General features: G+C 40.9%; 1 protein-coding gene across 2 annotated transcripts in view; it reads right to left on the reverse strand.

Annotated features, from left to right (window-relative positions):
• Nucleotides 1–4,553: 4,553 nt before the first annotated feature.
• Nucleotides 4,554–22,934, reverse strand: part of ranbp10 (RAN binding protein 10) — a 52,438-nt gene continuing 34,057 nt past the window's right edge. For both annotated transcript variants that reach the window (XM_017704194.2, XM_037540014.1), the window contains exons 10-15: nucleotides 20,292–20,484; nucleotides 18,787–18,926; nucleotides 13,892–14,037; nucleotides 12,162–12,273; nucleotides 10,928–11,069; nucleotides 4,554–7,348 (exon numbers count right to left, since the gene is read on the reverse strand). In XM_017704194.2, the coding sequence (XP_017559683.1) occupies nucleotides 10,939–11,069; nucleotides 12,162–12,273; nucleotides 13,892–14,037; nucleotides 18,787–18,926; nucleotides 20,292–20,484 (722 nt within the window). In that variant the 3' untranslated portion in view covers nucleotides 4,554–7,348; nucleotides 10,928–10,938. The remainder of the gene's footprint in view (nucleotides 7,349–10,927; nucleotides 11,070–12,161; nucleotides 12,274–13,891; nucleotides 14,038–18,786; nucleotides 18,927–20,291; nucleotides 20,485–22,934) is intronic.

A 22,934-nucleotide genomic window follows, 5' to 3' on the forward strand; every position in this document is an offset into this window, starting at 1 on the left:
GAAAAGTTGCTAAAAAGTAGCCACTATTCTACCTGGAAAAGTAGCTAAAAAGTAGCCACTACTCTACCTGGAAAAGTAGCTAAAAAGTAGCCACTACTCTTCCTGGAAAAGTAGTTAAAAAGTAGCCACTACTCTTCCTGGAAAAGTAGCTAAAAAGTAGCCACTACTCTTCCTGGAAAAGTAGTTAAAAAGTAGCCACTACTCTTCCTGGAAAAGTAGTTAAAAAGTAGCCACTATTCTACCTGGAAAAGTAGCTAAAAAGTAGCCACTACTCTTTCTGGGAAAGTAGCTACAAAGTAGCCACTACTTTTTCTGGAAAAGTACCTAAAAAGTAGCCACTACTCTTTCTGGAAAAGTAACTAAAAATTAGTCACTACTCTTTCTGGAAAAGTAGCTAGCTAGCTACAAATTTTGGGAAAGTAGTTACAAAGTAACTAACTACTAATTTTTCAGTAGCTATCCCAATCCTATATATACACAAATCACATGCACTGCAACTTAGTGTGTGTTCTGACCGTAGATATACATACCTGACACCTTTCCTCCAGCAGCAGTTATACCAAAGAAAATATGCATGGTGTCTAGTTCAAATATAGACAGTTTAAAAATAATACGTAAAACTTATTTAGAAGTATTTTTGAATAAGTATTTACTGCTATTGCTGTTCATGTCATAGCAAAATGCTAGTTAAGCAAAAATGAAATAGAAACACAACTGGCCCACGAATTAGCTAAGAGTTTTTAATTTGACACCCCTAGTTTAGTCTGTATAGTGTAGCAGGATGCAGCTTTAGGTCCACACTGCTGTTACCTGAAAGGTCATGTTTCTGTCAGTGGGCTGTAGAAGGGAAGTCCGTGGTTGTTAACTGCAGACTCTTATGGAGGAGCTGAGCAAAGTTCAGAAGTGCTGATGCTCTGCTGGATTTCTTTTATGCTCACAGCATTAAGAAGATCACACAGTGAGATTTAACACAGCAAACACGCATTCAAACTGCTGCTCTTATGCTGTTTTAACCCACATTTACGTGAAGATTATATTTTGGCGTACCCAGTCTTTCCATATTGCACTTGGCAGGAGCTCCAGTGCTGATGTTCATGTATTCCAGCATCCAGACTTCTTTCAGACATAAGAAGAAAACTGTCTTCTTAAGTTCATCTGTCCTCGATCCACAGCGAGGAAAACACTTAAGGAAGCCTAAAAGGAAGAAGGTGCTTGCAGCCTCATCTCCAGATCTGTTGTGTAACTGCTTCCCAGAGGAGTAATCTTAGTACACCATCTATCTACTGTGGAATGATAACAGAATGCTTTATCGGGTGCAGTCAGAGGCAGAGTAGCGTAAACCCTCAGTCAAATGTGTTGGTACTTTAATTAAAGGTGCAGTGTGTAAGATTTAGTGGCACCTAGCAGTGATGCTGCAGATAGCAACCAGCTGAATAGCCCTCCCTCATCCCTCTGTTTCATAACATGATTACTCCTCCTTCTACTATCTACTCCTTCTTCTATCTTCCCATCAGTGCTACCACCAAGTTCAAGCTTGTGCTTCAACGTAAAAACGTGAAAGGCACTCTCTACAGCCAGTGTTTGGTTTGTCCGTTCTGGGATACTGTAGAAACGGCACATTCTTGGAAAATCCTGCTTCTTATGTAGATATAAAGGGCTCATTCAAAGCTAACGAAAACACAATGATTTGTAGTTACAGGTGATTATACACTACTTAATTACAAAGGTGTTGCATAATACATTCCTTAATCTTACACACTGCACTCGAATAGAAGCAAAGACAGGCTAGGAAACAAAAACAACTTGACCAGGTGAAAAAGGTACCACATTCCCACAGTTCCATAGAGAACTGCAGTAGAATGTCTTAGCACATTCACTATCTATCAGGATAGAAACCAGGTAGGCTCAGTTCTTTTTTTGTGGTATTTCTGGTCTAAAATATAAACCTTAAGGTCAAACGTCACATGTGAGCAACAGCAACGCAGCTGAAGAGTTAAACCTGCAGAAGGACAGTAAATGTCATTCATTACTGTACTTAAGTAGTTTTTTTGTGTATTTGTACTGAAGCATTTCCATTTTGGGTGACTTTACTTTCACTCCACTACATTCCCAAGCCAAATAAGCCACTTTTTTTGACCTGTTGGACATACCGACCCAGTGCAAGTGTACGGCTCAATGTCAGTGCAGCAGCCTAAGCGGCTATGCCAACATAAATGATGGAACTAACCTAACTTTGTGTAAACAGACCACAATATAGAAATACGTACACATGTGCAGTTATGACTGACGTCTTTTCTCAGAATTTAAACAAACACTTTCATTTTATAGTAAATTTGTTTTCGGTTTTTACGAACAAACAACTACAGATGCAGTATATTAAAGGAAAACGCTTGTGAATCTGTGTTTAAAGCATGTTTTTAAACTTGAACTTGTAACTAAGTTGCAAATAAATCTTAAATTGAAACTGAAACTTTGCTTGTTTGCACAAAGTGATTTCAGAGCCACTCGGTTCTACCCTATGGAAACTGTTTGCCTTCAGTGTTTTGTGCTTATGATCATTTTAATAGACTTCAGTGTCAGACTAATTAATGATATTCTATTAAAAGACTGGTTTATCAAGAGTGACAAGTATTTTCACCTCAAATGAGTAAATGAACCAAGAGTCTTCTTATAGAAATTTTAATAGTCATAATTAATCTTTTATTACTCTTACTTTTGATACGTAAGTACATTTGTAGGTAAATACATTTGTACTTTTACTAAAGTGGAGGTCTAAATGGAGGATCTTTTACTAGAGTATATTATATTTTACCTTTCGTAGCTCGGCTTTAACTCAACTACATGATTTGTGCACTTTGCCCACCACTGGCATAAAGTAGATAAACGTCCCAACATATGTAGCTATATGTGCTGAGGTAAAAGTATTATCCAAAACTTGACAAACCTATGAAAAAGTTTGGACACATCCTCTACAGGGAACAAACATCCTTTTGCAGGATTTAATGCACAGTTACTGTTTGTTTGCTGAATTATTATATTATAGAATAAAAACAAATGTGGCAAATGCAAATCCAGTCTATTCAGCAATCTGTGTACTAGAATGAAGTGAAGAGGAGGAATGCTAGAAGCCTGTATCAGTACATAAACTATATTCGCCCAGCGCGGTAGAGTAAAGTTCCTCAGGATGCTCTCTCTAGCACTGCTGAGGCCTCTCCCTCTCCAGCTCTGACTCACACTGACCCTGAGCTCTGTGGCTCCACTAACACGCCTAAATAATGCAGGTGTTACACCAACAGAATAGAGAGGCGGGTACTCAAGTATGACAGTTTAGAATCTGCTTGCTTCTGAATTAATAAAAGGAAAACAAAATGTGAATCAGCTGGTCTTTACTGGTTTAAAATGCATTCTGTGTGCTCTCTGTAAGTTTTACTCATTGTTACAATACACATTGTAAGTCTTATTTCATCAAAGATTTGGTTAAAAACCCATAAAACCAACAGGAATGCAAATATTACATTCATTTAAATCTAATGCATTTTTAATCAGATTCTTTTCTCCTTATACTAAATGCAGATATGGGCAACTTAAAGGAAATCCTGGGTAACTGAATGGAGGAACAGGAGCGCAGATGCCAAACAAGTGTACTGCATTATACTATTAAGTAATTACCATCCTGCCATGCTCTGGGGAACACAAAAACTCTGAGCAGGCCCAGTTGACCTTGATTTTGGATCAAGATGAGCGGGGTCATTATCAGGCATGCATGGCAGGAGCTAAAGGCACACAGATGTTCAGCAGGCCAGTCTTTTAATATAAGTAGTGACTAAAGGTACAACTGCATTTAGGTCTTTGGGAAAGATATCAGTATCAGATATCATTCTTAACTCACTCATGGGTCCACTATACAAAGTTATTCTGTCTAACCATCCTTACCCCCCATATATAGAAACACTTTTAGCCTAATGGGAGTATTAAGATGATGTAAATCACGTGCTGTGGCCTTCAGTCACCTTATCTCAACCAAACTGAACACCAGTGGGAGATTAGACAGTACAGACAGTACAGTACTGCAGTACAGTTCCAGAGAACCTAATGATTCAACAGAGGACAGGCACTCTGTGCTTCAGCACTTGGCAACCCCATTCTCTGAGTTTGGGTGGTCTACTGCTTTGTGGCTGAGCTGTTGGTGCTTCCATTTCACATTGACAGCACTTATAGCTGACTGGGGCAGATCTAGCAGGACAGTAATTTCACACACTAACTTGTGGCATCCTATGACGGTGCCACATTTAAAGTCACTGACCTAATTAGTACAACCCATTCTACTGTCACATAGTTTGTCTATGGGGATTGCACAACCGTGTGCTTAATTTCATCCACCTGTTAGCATTGGATGTGACAAACTCCTGAACTCGATAATTAGGAGGGGTGTCCCAATACTTTTGTCCATAATGTATATCGTCCTAGAGTCTATTATTATATCCAAAAAATCTTACCTTTTTGTTGCATGCAAAGGAACAAGATGTGCAAAATAATACAAGAGACAATCAATATATGCTCATGGATGTGTATTTTAATAAAAATAATTCTGTCAAAATTAAACGAGTACAATATTTCTTTAACATGTTTCCAGTACATAGTTTTTTTTGTATTTTTTTTCCATCATTTTCCTTTTTTTATGTTGTTTTAAAGGTTTTTAAAGGTTCATGCTAAGTAGAGGGTAAATCATTTCACAATGGCTAAAATTAAAACTCAAATAAAATTTTAAATCATAACAGAAGTAAATTGTGCACAGCTTGTTGTATTCAGCTTTAGCTCTATTTGTCCTGCTTCTCCGTCATCCGAGGCACAAGATGGCACCACATGGATGGGCAAAGAGGGGACAAATGTGTCCTGGGAGGATTTTCAGCTAATTTTTTTTCCCTTCATAGTATACTGTAGGTCCCTATTTGAGATTAAGTTCTATGATGGATCACTTTCAAATGGCAATATACAGTTTGGGTGGTTAGCCTATGATGAGTTCCCAAAGACGTTTTCTTTTCTTTTGCCATTAAAAAACAATCCCAAAACACGAGCTCCACTACTTACACATCAGTAAAAGTATGAGCTTTCAGTTAGAGCTGGCATTGTGTGTCAATATCAAACAATTATGGCTCTGTTAAGAGTGACACATGATGTCTCCATGCAACAGGGTAACACCACTCAGTTATCTTCATCAATTCATCTACCAGAATAAGAAATGCTTAAACATATGCTGACTTGAACATAGATTACCAGGTGTCAGAGAGTGTACAAAGCAGTAGCCATAGAAGTAGCCATAACCATGTGGTCAGAGAGAACATTTATTAATTTATTTTATTATCTAAACAGTCATGTATTTGGCTTTAGCTCCTGTTGATCATAAGATGAAAAGCAAGTGATCTTGAGGAGTACATAAGATAGAATCTCCAGACCATTACCTCTGACAGCCCTGGACCCTCCCGGCCTGCCTGGTGAACGAGTCAACCAAACCAGCTACTGCACAGCCTCTACTATTGTCCCTATTTACTACTGCTTCCTGTCACACGAACAAGCTAGACATGGTTGTTCGAAATGTGAGTGAGGTATAACTGAAAATACAATGCAATATGTCCAAAGGTAGGTGTAACGATGAGGGATGTAACAAACAATCTCATGGTGGCCAGCAGCGAAACTTGAGTAATAAACGGAGTAAACGGCTAGGCTACATTCAACGACACAGTGGAGCACCACTTGCTGGCTGACTGGGCGAAATACTGGGTTAAACACATGGATGCGAACGATCTCTCACTCCACGCTGGGCGAGAAAGCAAAATCAAAATGAGAGAATAGCATAGAAAAAAAAGGAAACCCCAAGAAAGAGCAAGAAGAGAAGAAGAATCCGGCTGTAGCCACATGTCATACAGTGACTGAGTCAGTGCTGTGTGCAGAATCAAAGTGCTGCAGCTTATGATGGCAAAAGGGGCAGGAAATAGAATCAGAAGGAAAGAAAAGAGAATGAAGAGGAAAAAAAAAAAAAAGAACGGGGCAAAATGGTTGAGAAAGATGGTTTGGGCAAAAAATATAGCAAATCTAACTTTCTACTCATTTTTGGGCTTTAATTATCATCTTGCATGCTAGGACTCAATAATGGCCAAAGTACAGTGTCTCCAAATGCTCCAATTAATTAGTCAAACAACAAACAAATGTAGAATCAATTAAGATATCAGTACTTGTCATTATTTCAGGGGAAAACCTTACCATAAACACTATATGAGGGGATATAAAGGTAGGAATTAGTGTACTAAGTCAAGCTTCCAAGCCCGAAGCTGTCCTCCAAGCCCATTATTCAAAATGAATGAAATTGCTATCCTTGTTTTTCTTTGACAATAAATTGACAGTTTTTATTCCTTACAGCCATATAATTAATCAGACACCCACAAGTTAATTCTGATATACCTTACAAAAAAAAAAAAAAGCTGGGGATTTAACATAATATCTGTACGGTACCCTAGAAAGATCGTCGTTAAAATAGAAGCCCCTTTTTGAAGAGAGACCAGAGTTCATAAAAAATAGGCTTGGTTACACTCAGACCCAGAAGCCAAGTCTGTAATGCAACTATGTGTTCTGTATCCAATAAGACTGGTGCTGGTGCCTGAGCTTTTACTATTAGCTTGGAAGTGAGACACGTGGGAGCCGTGCACCTTCTCACAAATCTCACACGCACTATCAAATGAATCTGAAAAACAAGTGTAAAGGGAACAACTGAGCTCCCTCTACCACAACACCACCGATATCTCTCTAAAACCTAAAAACTGTAGTTAAGTGGTACAGTAGCCAGTAAAATTTCAGTTAAATGAGCGAGGCCTTAATAAGTAGCCACAATATTGCCAGATAAGAGCAATATCTCGTTCTGCAGTGTCCCATGCTAAAATGACACGTGTCAAATACCTGAGTTCTGAATAAGGGAGACTTCTTACGCTTTCAAGAAGAGTTGACTACGGTGTGTGTCCTTGATATGGTGCGTGTGTAGAATACTATGCATTGAATCCACCCATAAAAACAAAAAAGGGAAATCTGGTTTAAGATGAGCACAACAAACTGACAAAATAGAAACTAAAATAAAAATGACTAGATAAACGGAATAATAATTAATTATCTTTAAATAGTGTCACACAATTTGTATTTGATAATACTAAAATTAAAAAGAAGCCTCTCTCCTCCTCATGTTTCTAGTCATTCCTCATCCGGACTGCCTGTGGCAAGCGGCAAGCGACACACTAATTCAAACAAGCGTGTTCCTCATGGCAACCAACTGGAAAGTCCTCTTCTTAGCGGTCCTGAACATTGCCTGAGGAGAGACGCAGAAACAGACACATCCCTTGCACTTTATTACATGGAAAGCAAAGAAGTAGTTTGGAATCACTCTGCATATTAATCAGTCATTTTATTTAATAATGACTATATTCAGTGAACACTCTCACTGTGGTGGTACCCTCAGGTCTTCAGTACCTTTACTTATAGAACACGATTGCACCATAATCCATTATAATTACATTTTTAAAGTTTTATTTACTCTAAATATCTTGTTTTGTGTCCAAGCTTTTTATTTTATTGTTCTGTTTTAAAACCATTGTTGAGTACATTTACATTTTGTGTACCTTGATGAATGAAAAAATGTACATGCAAAGCAGCTTTTTTTTTCCTGACGGTGTATTAGCTACAGTTTTTTCAGAAGTTTTATTGTGAACAATAAATTATTATATGAGGGATGATATACTGTAATTACTATAACCTATTTATGTAATGTCTTATGTGAATGTGAGCCTGCTTTTGTAAAAATCATATAAAGATGGTATGGTTTTCTTGCCCAGTATTTAAACCAAACAGGTCAGTAAACCTTGAATAATGCACAGCTGGCTTTTTAAAGCGAAATGTTGCACAAAAATCGAAAAAAAATGTTCGGTGCGTTGTGGATTGGGCAGTGTCCGAAGGCGTGGGCCTTGGCGTTCTGATCCTCGGTTGCTGAAACTGGCTTTTGGAACTTGGAACGTTACCTCACTGGCGGGGAAGGAGCCTGAGTTGGTGCGCGAGGTTGAGAGATACCGGCTAGATATAGTCGGGCTCACCTCAACACACAGCTTGGGCTCTGGGTCCAATCTCCTTGAGAGGGGCTGGACTTTATTCTTTTCTGGAGTTGCCCATGGTGAGAGGCGGCGGGCAGGTGTGGGCTTTCTCATAGCCCCTCGACTCGGTGCCTGTATGTTGGGGTTTTCTCCGGTGGACGAGAGGGTAGCTTCCCTACGCCTTCGGGTTGGGGAACGGGTCCTGACTGTTGTCTGTGCTTATGCACCGAACAGCAGTTCAGAGTACCCAGCATTCTTAGAGTCCTTGGGAAGGGTGCTTGAAAGTGCTCCTCCTGGAGACTCTATTGTCCTACTGGGGGACTTCAACGCTCACGTGGGCAATGACAGTGAGACCTGGAGGGGTGTGATTGGGAGGAATGGCCTCTCTGATCTGAACCCGAGTGGTGTTCAGTTTTTGGACTTCTGTGCAAACCACAGTTTGTCCATCACGAACACCATGTTTGAACACTAGGATGTCCATAAGTGCACATGGCACCAGGACACCCTAGGCCCCAGTTCAATGATTGACTTTGTAGTCGTGTCATCGGACTTGCGGCCATGTGTTTTGGACACTCGTGTAAAGAGAGGAGCTGAGCTGTCAACTGATCACCACCTGGTGGTGAGTTGGATCAGGTGGTGGGGGAAGATGCCGGTCAGACCAGGCAAGCCCAAACGCATAGTGAGGGTTTGCTGGGAACGTCTAGCAGAAGAACCTGTCAGATTGATCTTCAACTCACACCTCCGTCAGAACTTTGACCAGATATCGGGGGAGGTGGGGGACATTGACTCAGAATGGGCCATGTTCCGTTCCTCCATTGCTGAAGCGGCTGACTGTAGCTGTGGCCGTAAGGTAGTTGGTGCCTGTCGGGGCGGTAATCCTCGAACCCGGTGGTGGACACCCCAGGTGAGAGATGCCGTCAAGCTGAAGGAGTCCTACCGGGCATGGTTGGCCTGTGGGACACCAGAGGCAGCTGGCAGGTATCGACAGGCCAAGCGATCTGCGGCTTCAGTTGTTGCCAAGGCAAAAACCCGTGTATGGGAGGAGTTTGGTGAGGCCTTGGAAAGTGACTTTAAGTCGGCTCCGAAAAGATTCTGGCAAACCGTCAGGCGACTCAGAAGGGGAAAGCAGTGTGCCACTAGCACTGTATATAGTGGAGATGGTGTGCTGCTGATTTCGACTGAAGACGTGATTGGGCGGTGGAAGGAATACTTTGAGGACCTTCTCAATCCCACCGACACGTTCTCCAGTGAGGAGGCTGAGTCTGGGGACATGGGAATAGGCTTGTCCATTACTGAGGCCGAAGTCGCTAAGGTAGTTAAGAAGCTCCTTGGTGGCAAGGCTCCAGGGGTGGATGAGATCCACCCTGAGTTCCTCAAGGCTCTGGATGTTGTGGGGCTGTCTTGGCTGACACGCCTTTTCAACATTGCGTGGACATCGGGGCGGTGCCACTGGATTGGCAGACTGGGGTGGTGGTGCCTCTTTTTAAAAAAGGGGACCGGAGGGTGTGTTCCAACTACAGGGGAATCACACTCCTCAGCCTCCCTGGCAAGGTCTATGCAGGGGTACTGGAGAAGAGAGTCCGGCTTATAGTCGAACCTCGGATCCAGGAGGAACAGTGCGGGTTCCGCCCTGGTCGTGGAACACTGGACCAACTCTTCACCCTCTCCAGGATTCTGGAGGGTTCATGGGAGTTTGCCCAACCAGTCCACATGTGCTTTGTGGATCTGGAGAAGGCATTCGACTGTGTTCCCCGGGGTATTCTGTGGGAGGTGCTTCGGGAGTACGGGGTACATGGCTCTTTGCTACGAGCCATTCAGGCCCTGTACAAACAAAGCTGGAGTTTGGTTCGCATAGCCGGCAGTAAGTCAGACTCGTTCCCAGTGAGAGTTGGACTCCGTCAGGGCTGCCCTTTGTCACCGATTCTATTCATAATTTTTATGGATAGAATTTCTAGGCGCAGTCAAGGGATGGAGGGTGTCCGGTTTGGTGACCTCAGGGTCACATCGCTGCTGTTTGTAGATGATGTGGTCCTATTGGGGACATCAGGCCGCGAACTTCAGCTTTCGCTGGATCGGTTTGCAGCCGAGTGTGAAGCGGCTGGGATGAGAATCAGTACCTCTAAATCCAAGACCATGGTTCTCAGGCGGAAAAGGGTGGAGAGCCCTCTCTGGGTCGGGGATAGGCTCTTGCCTCAAGTGGAGGAGTTCAAGTATCTCAGGGTCTTGTTCACGAGTGATGGTACAAGGGAGCGGGAGATTGACAGGCGGATTGGTGCTGGGTCAGCAGTGATGCGGGCTCTTTACCGGTCTGTTGTGGTAAAGAAAGAGCTGAGCCATAAGGCAAGGCTCTCGATTTACCGGTCGATCTACATTCTATGCGGAAGTGGCTGGGGAAAGGGAGGTCTGGGCTTCATTGCTTAGGATGCTGCCCCCGCGACCCGAACCCCGGACAAGCGGAAGATAATGGATGGATGGATGGATGGATGGATGGATGTTGCACAAAAATATAATAGAAAACAAAATAACTGACAATCCAAAAAAAGGGTGGAATTGTTAGGTGTGTGATTTTTTTTGTTGGAGTGACTCACTTATTATCGAATACGTTCAGGACCCACCTAAAACTTCATTTTTTTAGCTGTCTACAAATTACTTGAAATATATGAAGTTGTGGAGCAGTAGTATCATATCACCAGCACGTCATACATGTATTTGAACCTTTGAGACTTTTGAATGAAAAGTGTGTGTGTGTGTGTGTGTGTGTGAGAGTGAGAGAGACAGAGTGACAGAGAGTTGGACTTTATCACCTGGACTAGGGCTAGTGCAAAAAGTTGTCGACTCTGGCGAAGGAACAAGAGCCGGAGTGCACTCGGGCCATGAGCTGCACACACTCTGTGGCCTGGCCCAGCGCCAGCATGAGTGGCGGCTGCTTAGGCAGGTTCTGAGACTCTGCAGGAGAGAGAAGTTCTCAATAAGAAAACAGCAAATAGAGATGGAGGTTAAGAAATATACCAATTTTGTGACGGACTGATAAGGAGCTAAAAATTCTAATAACCAATCATTTTCACCTTTTCATTTAATTTCTAGTCAAAACAGTCATTAATTAAAAGTTGCTCATTTTACAGGATATTTCTTAGGATATTAAATAGAAAATAATGCACAGGACACAGGGAAGGAGAAACTCAAAGGAAATAAAGTGAAAAACAACAGGAGTTCGTTTCAGATCTGAATAAATACAACAGCATTTCTGTCCATCCTTCCATTGTGAGAAGACAACACAACGCTATGACCCCACGTACCCCTGGTCACGTCGCGTGACTACTATCTGAACTGTATTCTGATCAAATTTTAGCCACACGCATTTACACTTAGTAGTCAAATGCGTCTCCGGTTAGACGGACTGAAATCGGATTGCTGTGTGGGACAGAATATGCAAATCCTGTCATTACATGGTAATCAATTGTTTATTAAGTCGTCTGCAATCTGTTGAGCACAGTAGTGGCTGTCTATATTGGTATTAAGCATTTTGTTTCATCCAGTCCCCAATCATGTGCATCCTCCATAATCACCTCTCGCAGACACAGATCATGTGTCCAGTGACGTCTTGGAGAGATGGATGTGTTCATACTACTGTAATGTGGCTGAAATGCATCTCAGAGCACCTCCTGAAGTAGTGTGAGTGATCAAATGTGTGTATTTTAAATATATGTCTGGTGTACGTTACACTTGCATTTTCATGTGGCTTGACCTTATCCAAAATATAATCCTGATACTCAAGACATATATATATGACATATATATATATATATATATATATATATATATATATATATATATATATATATATATATATATATATATATCCCACTGGCACAACTGTCTAAGATTTTGCCCTATAGGCAGATCAGAGTTCTGTGATATTGTGATCAAAAAAAGTTGCTATTATCAGCACAATTTTGCTGACACAGTTAAACCCACAGGTCGTCAATATATCAGCTTGTAACGTCAGCAGTGCATGTATATATGTCAGCAGGTTCTTACCCAAGATGGCGCTGTTGAGGGCAGAGCAGATGGCTTCTCTCTGTGTGGGGTCCAGCTGCTGGCCCACTGGGCAGTTCCACGGGTCTGAATATGCCAGCAGACTGAATGCATCCTACACACACACACACACACACACACACACACACACACACACACACACACACACACACACACACACAGGGCAACGAGAGCTGTAGATGCCAGTGCAGTAATAGCGTGAGGGCTAATAACCTTTCCAACAGTCTCCATTAACATCAGCCCTTGCAAGAAAAGAGAGGCTGGAGGGAACGCTAATGCGTGCTAGTAACCATACAGAAGCACACTAAATGTCAAACTGCATCTGCCTGCCAAACTTTGACTGACTCATCACATCCTAACAGCACAACAAAGACAGAGGGCATACACAAGAGCTAACTGCTTACCGATCTAAGCCATAACAGCAATCAAACAAGACAAACATGTAAGAGCAAATGACTACCATCCATTAAAGTGCAATGACTTTGAGCTTGAACCATCAGTCAGAGCATCAATATATATCTATATACACCGATCAGGCATAACATTATGACCACCTCTTGTTTCTATACTCATTGTCCATTTTATCAGCTCCACTTACTATATAGGTTTACTTTGTAGTTCTACAGTTAGACTGTAGTCCATCTGTTTCTCTGATCCTTCGTTAGCCCCCTTTTACCCTGTTCTTCAGTGGTCAAGACCCCCATGGACCCTCACAGAGCAGGTGCTATTTGGGTGGTGGATCATTCTCAACACTGCAGTAACACTGATGTGATGGTGGTGTGTTAGTGTGTGTTGTTCTGGTCTGAGTGGATCAGACACAGCAGTGCCGCTGGAGTTTTTAAACACCTCAGTGTCACTGCTGGACTAAGAATTGTCCACCAACCAAAAATATCCAGCCAACAGCGTCCTGTGGGCAGCGTTCTGTGACCACTGACGAAGGACTAGAGGATGACCAACACAAACTGTGCAGCAGCAGATGAGCTATTATCTTTGACTTTACATTTTACAAAGTGGACTGACAAGGTAGGAGCGTCTAATAGATTTGGCTCCAGCAGCACTGCTATGTCTGATCCACTCATACCAGCACCACACACACCAACACACCACCATCATGTCAGTGTTACTGCAGTGCTGAGAATGATCCACCACACAAATAGTGCCTGCTCTGTAAGGGACCATGGGGGTCCTGACCACTGAAGAACAGGGTAAAAGGGGGCTAACAAATTATGGAGAGTGCGCAGAGAAACAGATGGACTACAGTCCGTGATTCTAGATCCACAAAGTGCACCTATATAGTAAGTGGAGCTGATAAAATGCAAAATGAGTGTAGAAACTATTTTATAATATTTTTTATATATATATATATATATATATATATATATATATATATATATATATATATATATATATATATATATAGGAAACAGATATTAGAAGCGGCTTTTGAATCATCTTTTTCCACTTACAGTTACTTACCACAGATATTGGTTGCTTGGTAAACTCTGAAAACATGCATCAATGCCATAACTCATGGTTAAAATCAATTTATACTTCCTCTAGTCGTGGCAGAATGGAATGGGGTAATGGGAATGGGGTTTTCTGGCTGAATATAGCTGATAATGACGCATTTAAATATGCCTTGATTGGGTCTGAGATGCTGGTCAGAAAACACTGGGACATCCCTCATTTCTCTGTCCCAGAGTTCGTCCTACCTGCAGCATCTTCTTGTGCGTGGCGTTCTTGCCATATTGGCGAGAGAGCTGCTCGTTCAGGGCCTGCAGCTCACGGCCGAACTGGATCATCCGCTCTGTAGCTGCCTGGTTGCCCCCACACAGCTGCCTCGAGCCACAGCCATCGTCTGGAAGAGATATAATGAAGGAGGAGCCTGGTTATGGGTTATAGGTTATTGATCAATTAAAAAAAACTTGTGTTAGCATCTCCACACAGAGCAATATATTTTCTAAGAAAAAAATAAGTATAGATATACCACAACAACTGACCTATTTCCATTATTTTACTGTGAATCACAGCAACAAAGCTATGCATTTTTAAAGGATTTGTCACAATCTCTGATTAGCTTTTGATGTTTTTCTTTAGACAGAGGTCAGGATTAAAGGTAAGGCACACAATTTGTTTTTCCAATTCAGGTTGTGTGTTTAGCGATCAAGCTGGACGAAGGCCAACCTCACTGCAAAACCTGCGGCAGGCAAAGGTAAACAGACCTGGAGCAGCAGCAGGCACCGGGGGAGATGTTTTACAGCACATTAGAATTGCCTTACCATAACAGCACAGAGACAAAACCTGGACAACTCACACAAGTTGAAGGTTCCCAGCAGCTGCTTCTCTATGAGTTAAATGCAGTTGTATGATGTGATTTTTTTTCTGGTTACAGGTTGAGGAGGCCAGCTAGGAAAGCATTCATGTGGAATCCACCAATTCTTCAAAATTTCTGAATAATTAAAGCAGAGTAGCTTGATGTGACTAGTTAAAATTACTCATAGCGACTGTGATTTAACACCTTTAAAGTTATGTAGCAGAGTAGTGTCTGTACAAGATGAATGCAGGGTGTAAAATAGTTCCCAAAGAAAACTTTTTTCATATTTAGCACTATTTTACCATTATCAACATTACATATAAGGCTCAGAAGACACATATAGGTTCAAGGGCAGTCTCAGAAAGTAAATAAAATGGCTGTATGTGTGTTGTCATTCCTGGTTCTCATCCCCACCACTGTAAGGCAATCAGAGTTGGCAAGTTTCTTTGCCATGAACTATTTTAGATCGAACCACTCTGAATTTCTCTGTTTACATCTAAATGACTGAATTATGCAGCATATTTGAAAAACTGGTGGAAGTCCATAGTGAGCATGTAGTGAGCATGTAGTGAGCATGACCACCAACTATCTAACAAAATTTTAACTAAATCGTAACAAAATTACCTGTCTATTAGCATAATCCGGCGGAAAACCAGTTTTGAATATTAAAAGCAAACCATTTCTTTCACAGGATCACGAGGATGCAAGAACTCTGTGCCTTTGTCCATGAAAACTTCACATTTTGTCATTATATACACATATACATACAACCCCAATTCCGGTGAAGTTAGGACATTGTGTAAAACATAAATAAAAACAGAAAACGATGCAAATCCTTTTCAAACTATATTTAATCGAATACACCAAAAAGACAAAATATTTAATGTTCAAACAGAGTTTTTGCAAATATTCACTCATTTTGAATTTGATGCCTGTAACATGTTCCAAAGAAGTTGGGACAGGAGCATGTTTACCACTGTGTTACATCTCCTTTCCTTTTAACAACACTCAATAAGTGTTTGGGAACTGAGGACACTAACTGTTGAAGCTTTGTAGGTGGAATTCTTTCCCATTCTTGCTTGATGTACAACTTCTGTTGCTCAACAGTCCGGGGTCTCCATTGTCGTATTTTGCGCTTCATAATGTGCCACACATTTTCAGTGCAGGCAGACCAGTCCAGTACCCGCACTCTTTTACTAGTGCCCATGGCATGAGTAACTTGCACATCTGTGAAGGCACCATTAATGCTGAAAAGTACATACAGGTTTTGGAGCAACATATGCTGGCATACAAGCAACGTCTTTTTCAGGGACATCCCTCCTTATTTCAGCAAGACAATACCTCCACAACTAATGGATTGGAGGAGAAATGAGAGGGAAGTATGGGAAGAGAGGAATAAACCAAGGTGTGAATAGAAGATGAGTGACAGGAAAGGGATTCCATAATACACCATGCAGCCTCTGGATTTTTAAACCAAAATGCCATTTTTTGTATGTTGGCTGCAAAGTAGTAATACATAAAATTAGGGAGGACCAAGCCACCAGAAGAACAGGGACACTGAAGAATTCCTTTCCTGATACGGGGGACACAACCACCCCAAATAAACCCAGTGACAGCCTTATCTATAGAAACAAAAAAGGATTTGGGGAGAAAAATAAGAAGACAATGAAATAAAAAAGAAAATTTAGGAAGGACATTCATCTTAATACACTGTACCCTACCCGCTAAAGAGAGGGGAAGGCTACTCCACCTCTGGAGGACACTGCACATTTTAGTAAGTAGAGGGGAGAAATTAGCATCCTGAATAAGTGATATTTTGCGAGTGATATTTACACCTACATATTTAAATCCATCAGGTAACAGCCTAAAGGGGATTTCTGTTTGTGTAATTGTACAGGCAGCAGCATTAATTGGGTAAAACTTGCTTTTGGAGAAGTTTAGCTTATAGCCCGAATATAAACCAAATTCTACGACAACTGAATTAATAACTGGAATGGCAGACAGGGGGTGAGTTACATATTTCAAGAGATCGTCTGCATAGAGGGAAACTCTATTTTCAGTTCCATACCTCGTGATTCCTTGTACACCAGGAGCAGTTTTAAGAGTGATTGAAAGAGGTTCTATGGCAATAGCAAAAAAGTAAGGGCGATAAGGGACATCCTTGGCACGTACCTCTGTGTAAAGAAAAATAATCAAAATATACAGAGTTTGTATGGACACGAGCTAATGGTGCAGTGTAGAGCAGCTTAATCCTGGAAATCAATGTATTTCCGAACCCAAATTTATTAAGAACTAACAATAAACAGTCCCATTCTATACGGTCGAAGGCCTTCTCTGCGTCTAGTGAAACAACAGCTACTGGAATTTGCAAATTATCGGATGTATATATTTAAAAGTTTAAGAATGTTAGAAAATAAATGCCTCCCTTTAATAAAGCCTGTTTGGTCCTCTAATATAATGGATGGGAGGACAATCTCAATGCTTTTGGCCAGAAACGTAGCTAAAATTTTGTGCTCATTACAAAGCAAACTGATGGGATGATATGAGCTGCAAAAAGAGGGATCTTTATCCTTTTTAGCAATAAATGAGATATTAGCCTGTGTCAGGGAAGGGGGCAAGGAACCCTTTTCCAGGGACTCGTTAAATACCTCCAGTAAAACAGGTGACAGTCGGTTGTCAAATTTCTTAAACTCTATACCAAACCCATCTCATCCAGGGGATTTACCACTACTTAAGGATCTAATAGCCTCTGAGATTTCCCCTAAGGTGAATGGGTGATCTAACTCTTCAGCCAGTATAGGGTCAAGAACCGGGAGTGCTAGTTTCAAACAGGTGTTTTTGAGCATTCCTCAACTTTCCCAGTCTTTTGTTGCCCCTGTCCCAACTTCTTTGGAACATGTTGCAGGCATCAAATTCAAAATGAATAAATATTTGCAAAAAACAATAAAGTTCACCTGTTTGAACATTAAACATATAAAATGTCTTTGTAGTGTATTCAATTGAATACAGGTTGAAAAGGATTTGCAAATCATCGTATTCTGTTTTTATTTATGTTTTACACAACGGTCCCAACTTAATTGGAATTGGGGTTGTATGTGTATCGCTGTTGTCAAAACAAAACCTTTTATCTTAACTTTACAGGAGAATGAAAGAACACATTTTACTTTTAACATAAGTCAATGGAACCAGACTTTTTTCTAAGTAATTTTAAGCCATTTCTTTTGGACCATTTATCATAAAATGTATGCATAATGTACACAGCAACAGACTTTTTCAGCTTTGTCAAAAACTGAAAAACACCAAAAATGGAGATACAAGGTTTTGTTCTGACAACAACAATATATATTGTTTAGAAAGTTAGTGAAATGAGTAGGCCTTTCAAATGTGGTTACAGTCCATGACATCACACTCACCCTCTCCTGTTCCCAGTAACCTTGGAGACAAACATTAAATTCTCTGATTTACAGCAGAGCTTAGTTTAGCAACAGCTCACAAAGAAGCAGAGAGAGAGAGAGAGAGAGAGAGAGAGAGAGAGAGAGAGAGAGAGAGAGAGAGAGAGAGAGAGAGAGAGAGATTTCTTAATATAGTTATTAGTGGTGAGTAGTAAATACTACATATACATGGAATTTCTGGGCCAGCAGTCATGACCAACACCACTTTGCTGTGGCCAATAACGATACTAACCAGCAATTCGTTTTTTGATTTTAGAGCATTAGTTTTAAAAAAAGAAGAATATATTGGATTAGTATTGGCCAGTGCTCCATGTTTCAATATCGCCATTAATAAAAGAAGAAAAAAATATATATTTACTTACAAAGGCAGCTGAAAGCAGCATTGAGCAAGGACTCTTATTGGTACAGCAGTGGCAGTGCTTCACCTTCTTTTCTTATACTATTGGTAAAACCTTATTCTCTGTTTATATTGCTTGTGGTATTGTTTTGCCATCCTGTGTTGACCAGAGGAGGATGGGCCCCCTTTTGAGTCTTGGTTCCTCTCAAGGTTTCTTCCTTTGTCTCTTAAGTAATTTTTCCTTGCCACTATCATCTTTGGCTTGCTCATAGGGGCTTGGATCCAGATTTTTCTGTAAAACCACTTTGTGACAACACCTGTTGTAAAAAGCACTACATACATAAAATTTGATTTATGTTAAAGGCTGGACGGGGAATCCACTGATGATCTTAAGTGTGTTGGATTGTATTATCATCCAATACGCTATCCATTTGGTGAGTCTACAGTTGCATCAGTGTGCGCAAAGAACTGTTAGCATTAAGAACTGCGCTTGTTAGAGTTTACCTGCTACTCCGTTGCCCACACTGCTGTCACCCCCTTGGAGGATCTCCTGATGCTTGTACGTGCCGTTCATGATGCGGGTGGAGGAGTTCTCTGCCACTCCATTACTGTAGTGTTCTGCCTCTATCTCCATCTCACTGTCACTACACATACACACACACACACACACACACACACACACACACACACACACACACACACACACACACACACACACACACACACACACACACACACGAGAGGGAAATTCAGAGGCATTCAGAGTGAGGCACAGGACACCTAAATGCACAAACACAAAACTTGTTTGGAGGTTTTCTTTCTTGCAAATTTGTAACCTTATTTTCTCTCCAATTTAGTCATAATGTCCCCCTTGCGACTCAGGTCAGGTCTCACCCTATCACACAATGCTAAAATGATGGGAGGGTGAGGGCACGTTTCCTCCAAGACACATGAAGCCGGCCACCTCATCTCTTCTGCCGGTAATACAACATTAGCCGACATTAGGTCTGGGCAACAGGGCAATATAATTGCACATCGTCAATGACTGACAAGTAACCTGATGACACTTAAAAGGTGATAATAGCTGTCTTGTTCACAGGTTTTATTCACTTTTACTTCTATAAACTCCTCATTGTCTGCTGTAGGCTTCCCAAAGTGTCACACAATATCTCAGAAAATATTGCAGCATTTTCTGTACAGCTTAAGTGTTCCAGTTGTTCAGATGGGTTAAATTATGAAAATAAGACTACATGCCTTTCCAAAGGCATCCACAGCTTAAATCTAGAGTGGCTCCACTAGAACATTAATTTCTTTTTAAATGTAAAGCATGTGGGCATGGCTTTGGAAATCATAGAAATATTGGGTGATCTAATCAATATTCAAGATTTTATTTCTATTTTTAGAAAATATCATAATTATTGTTAGATGTCTCTGCCTACTGGACAGCTCAAGGTTCTTAGAAGGGAATGCTAATGCTGCATTAGGCACAGTTTTCTTTCCTGAAGAAGAACTTGTTCATATGGTTTAAGTGGGATTTAACAAAACATGAAGGATGTGAAATGATTGTTGTAGTTCATTGCTAGCTAGGGTCAGTCAGTTTTGGCTTATTTTGGGGGTCCGTGAACAGAACAAAGCAGAAAAAAAGTGATTTTTTGCTGAGGGACTGTTAACTTCTATTTTCCACCATGGTGACGTCACAACCCGGCCAGAACAAGCAGCATTTTAAATTTCAAATGTACATAAGTTTTTCACCTGACTTCAAAAGCATTCCTGAGGTGATAGGAAATCACAATTGTGCTGCTTTCAAGGGGTCTTGGATATTTGAAGTTTTTTCTGATATAATGCACCCACTGAAAGCAGTGTAACTGTCAATTCTGTTACGTCAGCTAACTGATATAGGCACTGGCTAGCTTCACATGAGTAATGGAGTAAAAGGGAAGACAATCCTGCTCTTATGTGTGATTCCTGGATGTGGCACACACCAGCATACAAAACAAGGAGAAACATACCTAGTCTCCTGGTTGCTGGTGGCGCTGTGTGGCTGGGACTTGGTGGAGTCAGTGGAGTTGGACTCAGAGTAGTTAACTGAGGAAGGGGAGGAGGAAGGAGAAGAAGAGGCAGAGCTTGCTCCAGGGTATTTGCTGTGGCTCTTGTTTTTGTTAGAAGGGGTCACTCCGTTGCTGTATGTAGGACTGTCTGCACCTGCATGGATAAGAGAACAGTTCACTCGTCCAAAAGAACTTTTATCACCACACAAGGACATCATTACAGGTGTATTACTTCTAAGTAACATCATGCTGGATAAGGTATATGCAAAAGATGTTAGGATCACCTTTTTTGCCCTTAACCAATCCAATATTTGTGTTTTTGTAGATGATGTAGCTGCACACTTCAAATACATTAATTAACATTAGTGAAACAAACCCAATTTGCTAAGGTATTCTAGGCTGTCAGTTATTTTACAATGCAAAGTACAACCCCAGTTCCAATGAAGTTGGGACATTGTGTAAAACATAAATAAAAACAGAATATGATGATTTGCAAATCGTTTTCAACCTATATTCAATTGAATACATTACAAAGACAAGATATTTAGTGTTAAAACTTTATTGTTTTTGCAAATATTCATTCATTTTGAATTTGATACCTGCAACACATTCCAAAGAAGTTGGGACAGGGGCATGTTTACCACTGTGTTACATCACCTTTCTTTTTGACAGCACTCAATAACTGAGGAACTGAGGGCACTAATTGTTGAAGCTTTGTAGGTGGAGTTCTTTCCCATTCTTGCTTGATGTACAACTTCAGTTGCTCAACAGTCCGGGGTCTCCGTTGTCGTATTTTGCGCTTCATAATGCGCCACACACTGCAGGCAGACCAGTCTAGTACCCGCACTTTTACTACGAAGCCCTGCTGTTGTAACACGTGCAGAATGTGGCTTGGCATTGTCTTGCTGAAATAAGCAGGACGTCCCTGAAAAAGACGTTGCTTGGATGGCAGCATATGTTGCTCCAAAACCTGTATGTACCTTTCAGCATTAATGGTGCCTTCACAGATGTGCAAGTTACCCATGCCATGGGCACTAACACACCCCCATACCATCAGAGATGCTGGCTTTTGAACTTTGCGCTGATAACAATCCGGACAGTCCTTTTCCTCTTTGGCCCGGAGGACACAACGTCCATGATTTCCAAAAACAATTTGAAATGTGGACTCGTCAGACCACAGGACACTTTGTGTCCGTTCATCTCAGATGAGCTTGGGCCCAGAGAAGCAGGCAGCGTTTCTGGGTGTTGTTGATATCTGGCTTTCGCTTTGCATGGCAGAGTTTTAACTTGGACTACACTTCACTGACAATGGTTTTCTGAAGTGTTCCTGAGCCCATGTGGTAATATCCGTTACAGAATGATGTTGGTTTTAATGCATTGCCTCCTGAGGGATTGAAGGTCACAGGCATTCAATGTTGGTTTTCTGCCTTGCCGCTTACTTGCAGAGATTTCTTTAAGAGATGATTTAAGGGACTGTAGATGATGAAATCCCTAAATTCCTTGCAATTGCGTGTTGAGAAACATTGTTCTTAAACTGCTGGACTATTTGCTCACGCAGTTGTTCACAAAGTGCTTGTGTACAACTCAGCCTTTCAGGGATGCTCCGTTTATACTCAATCATGACACTCACCTATTTCCAATTAACCTGTTCACCTGTGGAATGTTCCAAACAGGTGTTTTTTTGAGCATTCCTCAACTTTCCCAGTCTTTTGTTGCCCCTGTCCCAACTTCTTTGGAACGTGATGCAGGCATCAAATTCAAAATGAGTGAATATTTGCAAAAAATAATTAGGTTTATCCATTTGAACATTAAATATCTTGTCTTTGTAGTGTGTTCAATTGAATATAAGTTGAAAAGGATTTGCAAATCATTGTATTCTGTTTTATTTATGTTTTACACAATGTCCCAACTTCATTGGAATTGGGATTATAAGATCATTTCACATTTAGTCTATGCATAGTGCGACACATTCAACTGATTCATTTGTTTCTGACCTAGTTTTTTCAAGTGTTCAGTACTTATATGGCATGATCCAATTTGATGGACAAATCTGATGATTTTGCTACCAGTATAATTCTACAGTAAAATCACTTATTTATAGTATGTGCATGATGTCATGCACTCTGAACTGCTTTGGCAAAAAATTATGTGAAGTATAACTGGCCCCCTTTCAAATTTTACATGCTTAATTACCCTGTATTTTAACAATAGGCAGCTAGCATTAAGGCTACTCTGGCCAAAAATAAAAAAAAATGTAGCCACTGCAACATCCATCCATCCATTTTCTAAGCCGCTTCTCCGTCAGGGTCCAAATCATCATCACCACCACCACCACTAAACATGTCCTCTCACTTTCTACAGCAGTGCTGCAGTTATCTCTAGAGTGAGATTTTATGGTTTAAATGACTATGAACACCCCCTGGTGATGTAGATGGAGAATCTTTTTTTTTTTTTTTTTTTGGGGGGGTGGAGGGGATCATATAGCTAATGCTACTGCTAAGAAGCAGAATGTCTTACTGTAGCAGTATAACTGTCTTGAAACCATAAGTGAAATGGAGATTGATCACTCAAGTGACAGAAATTACTTTTTAGATGAGGTGGATA

This window comes from Pygocentrus nattereri, chromosome 7 (assembly GCF_015220715.1).
Source record: "Pygocentrus nattereri isolate fPygNat1 chromosome 7, fPygNat1.pri, whole genome shotgun sequence".
Classification (NCBI taxonomy): domain Eukaryota; kingdom Metazoa; phylum Chordata; class Actinopteri; order Characiformes; family Serrasalmidae; genus Pygocentrus; species Pygocentrus nattereri.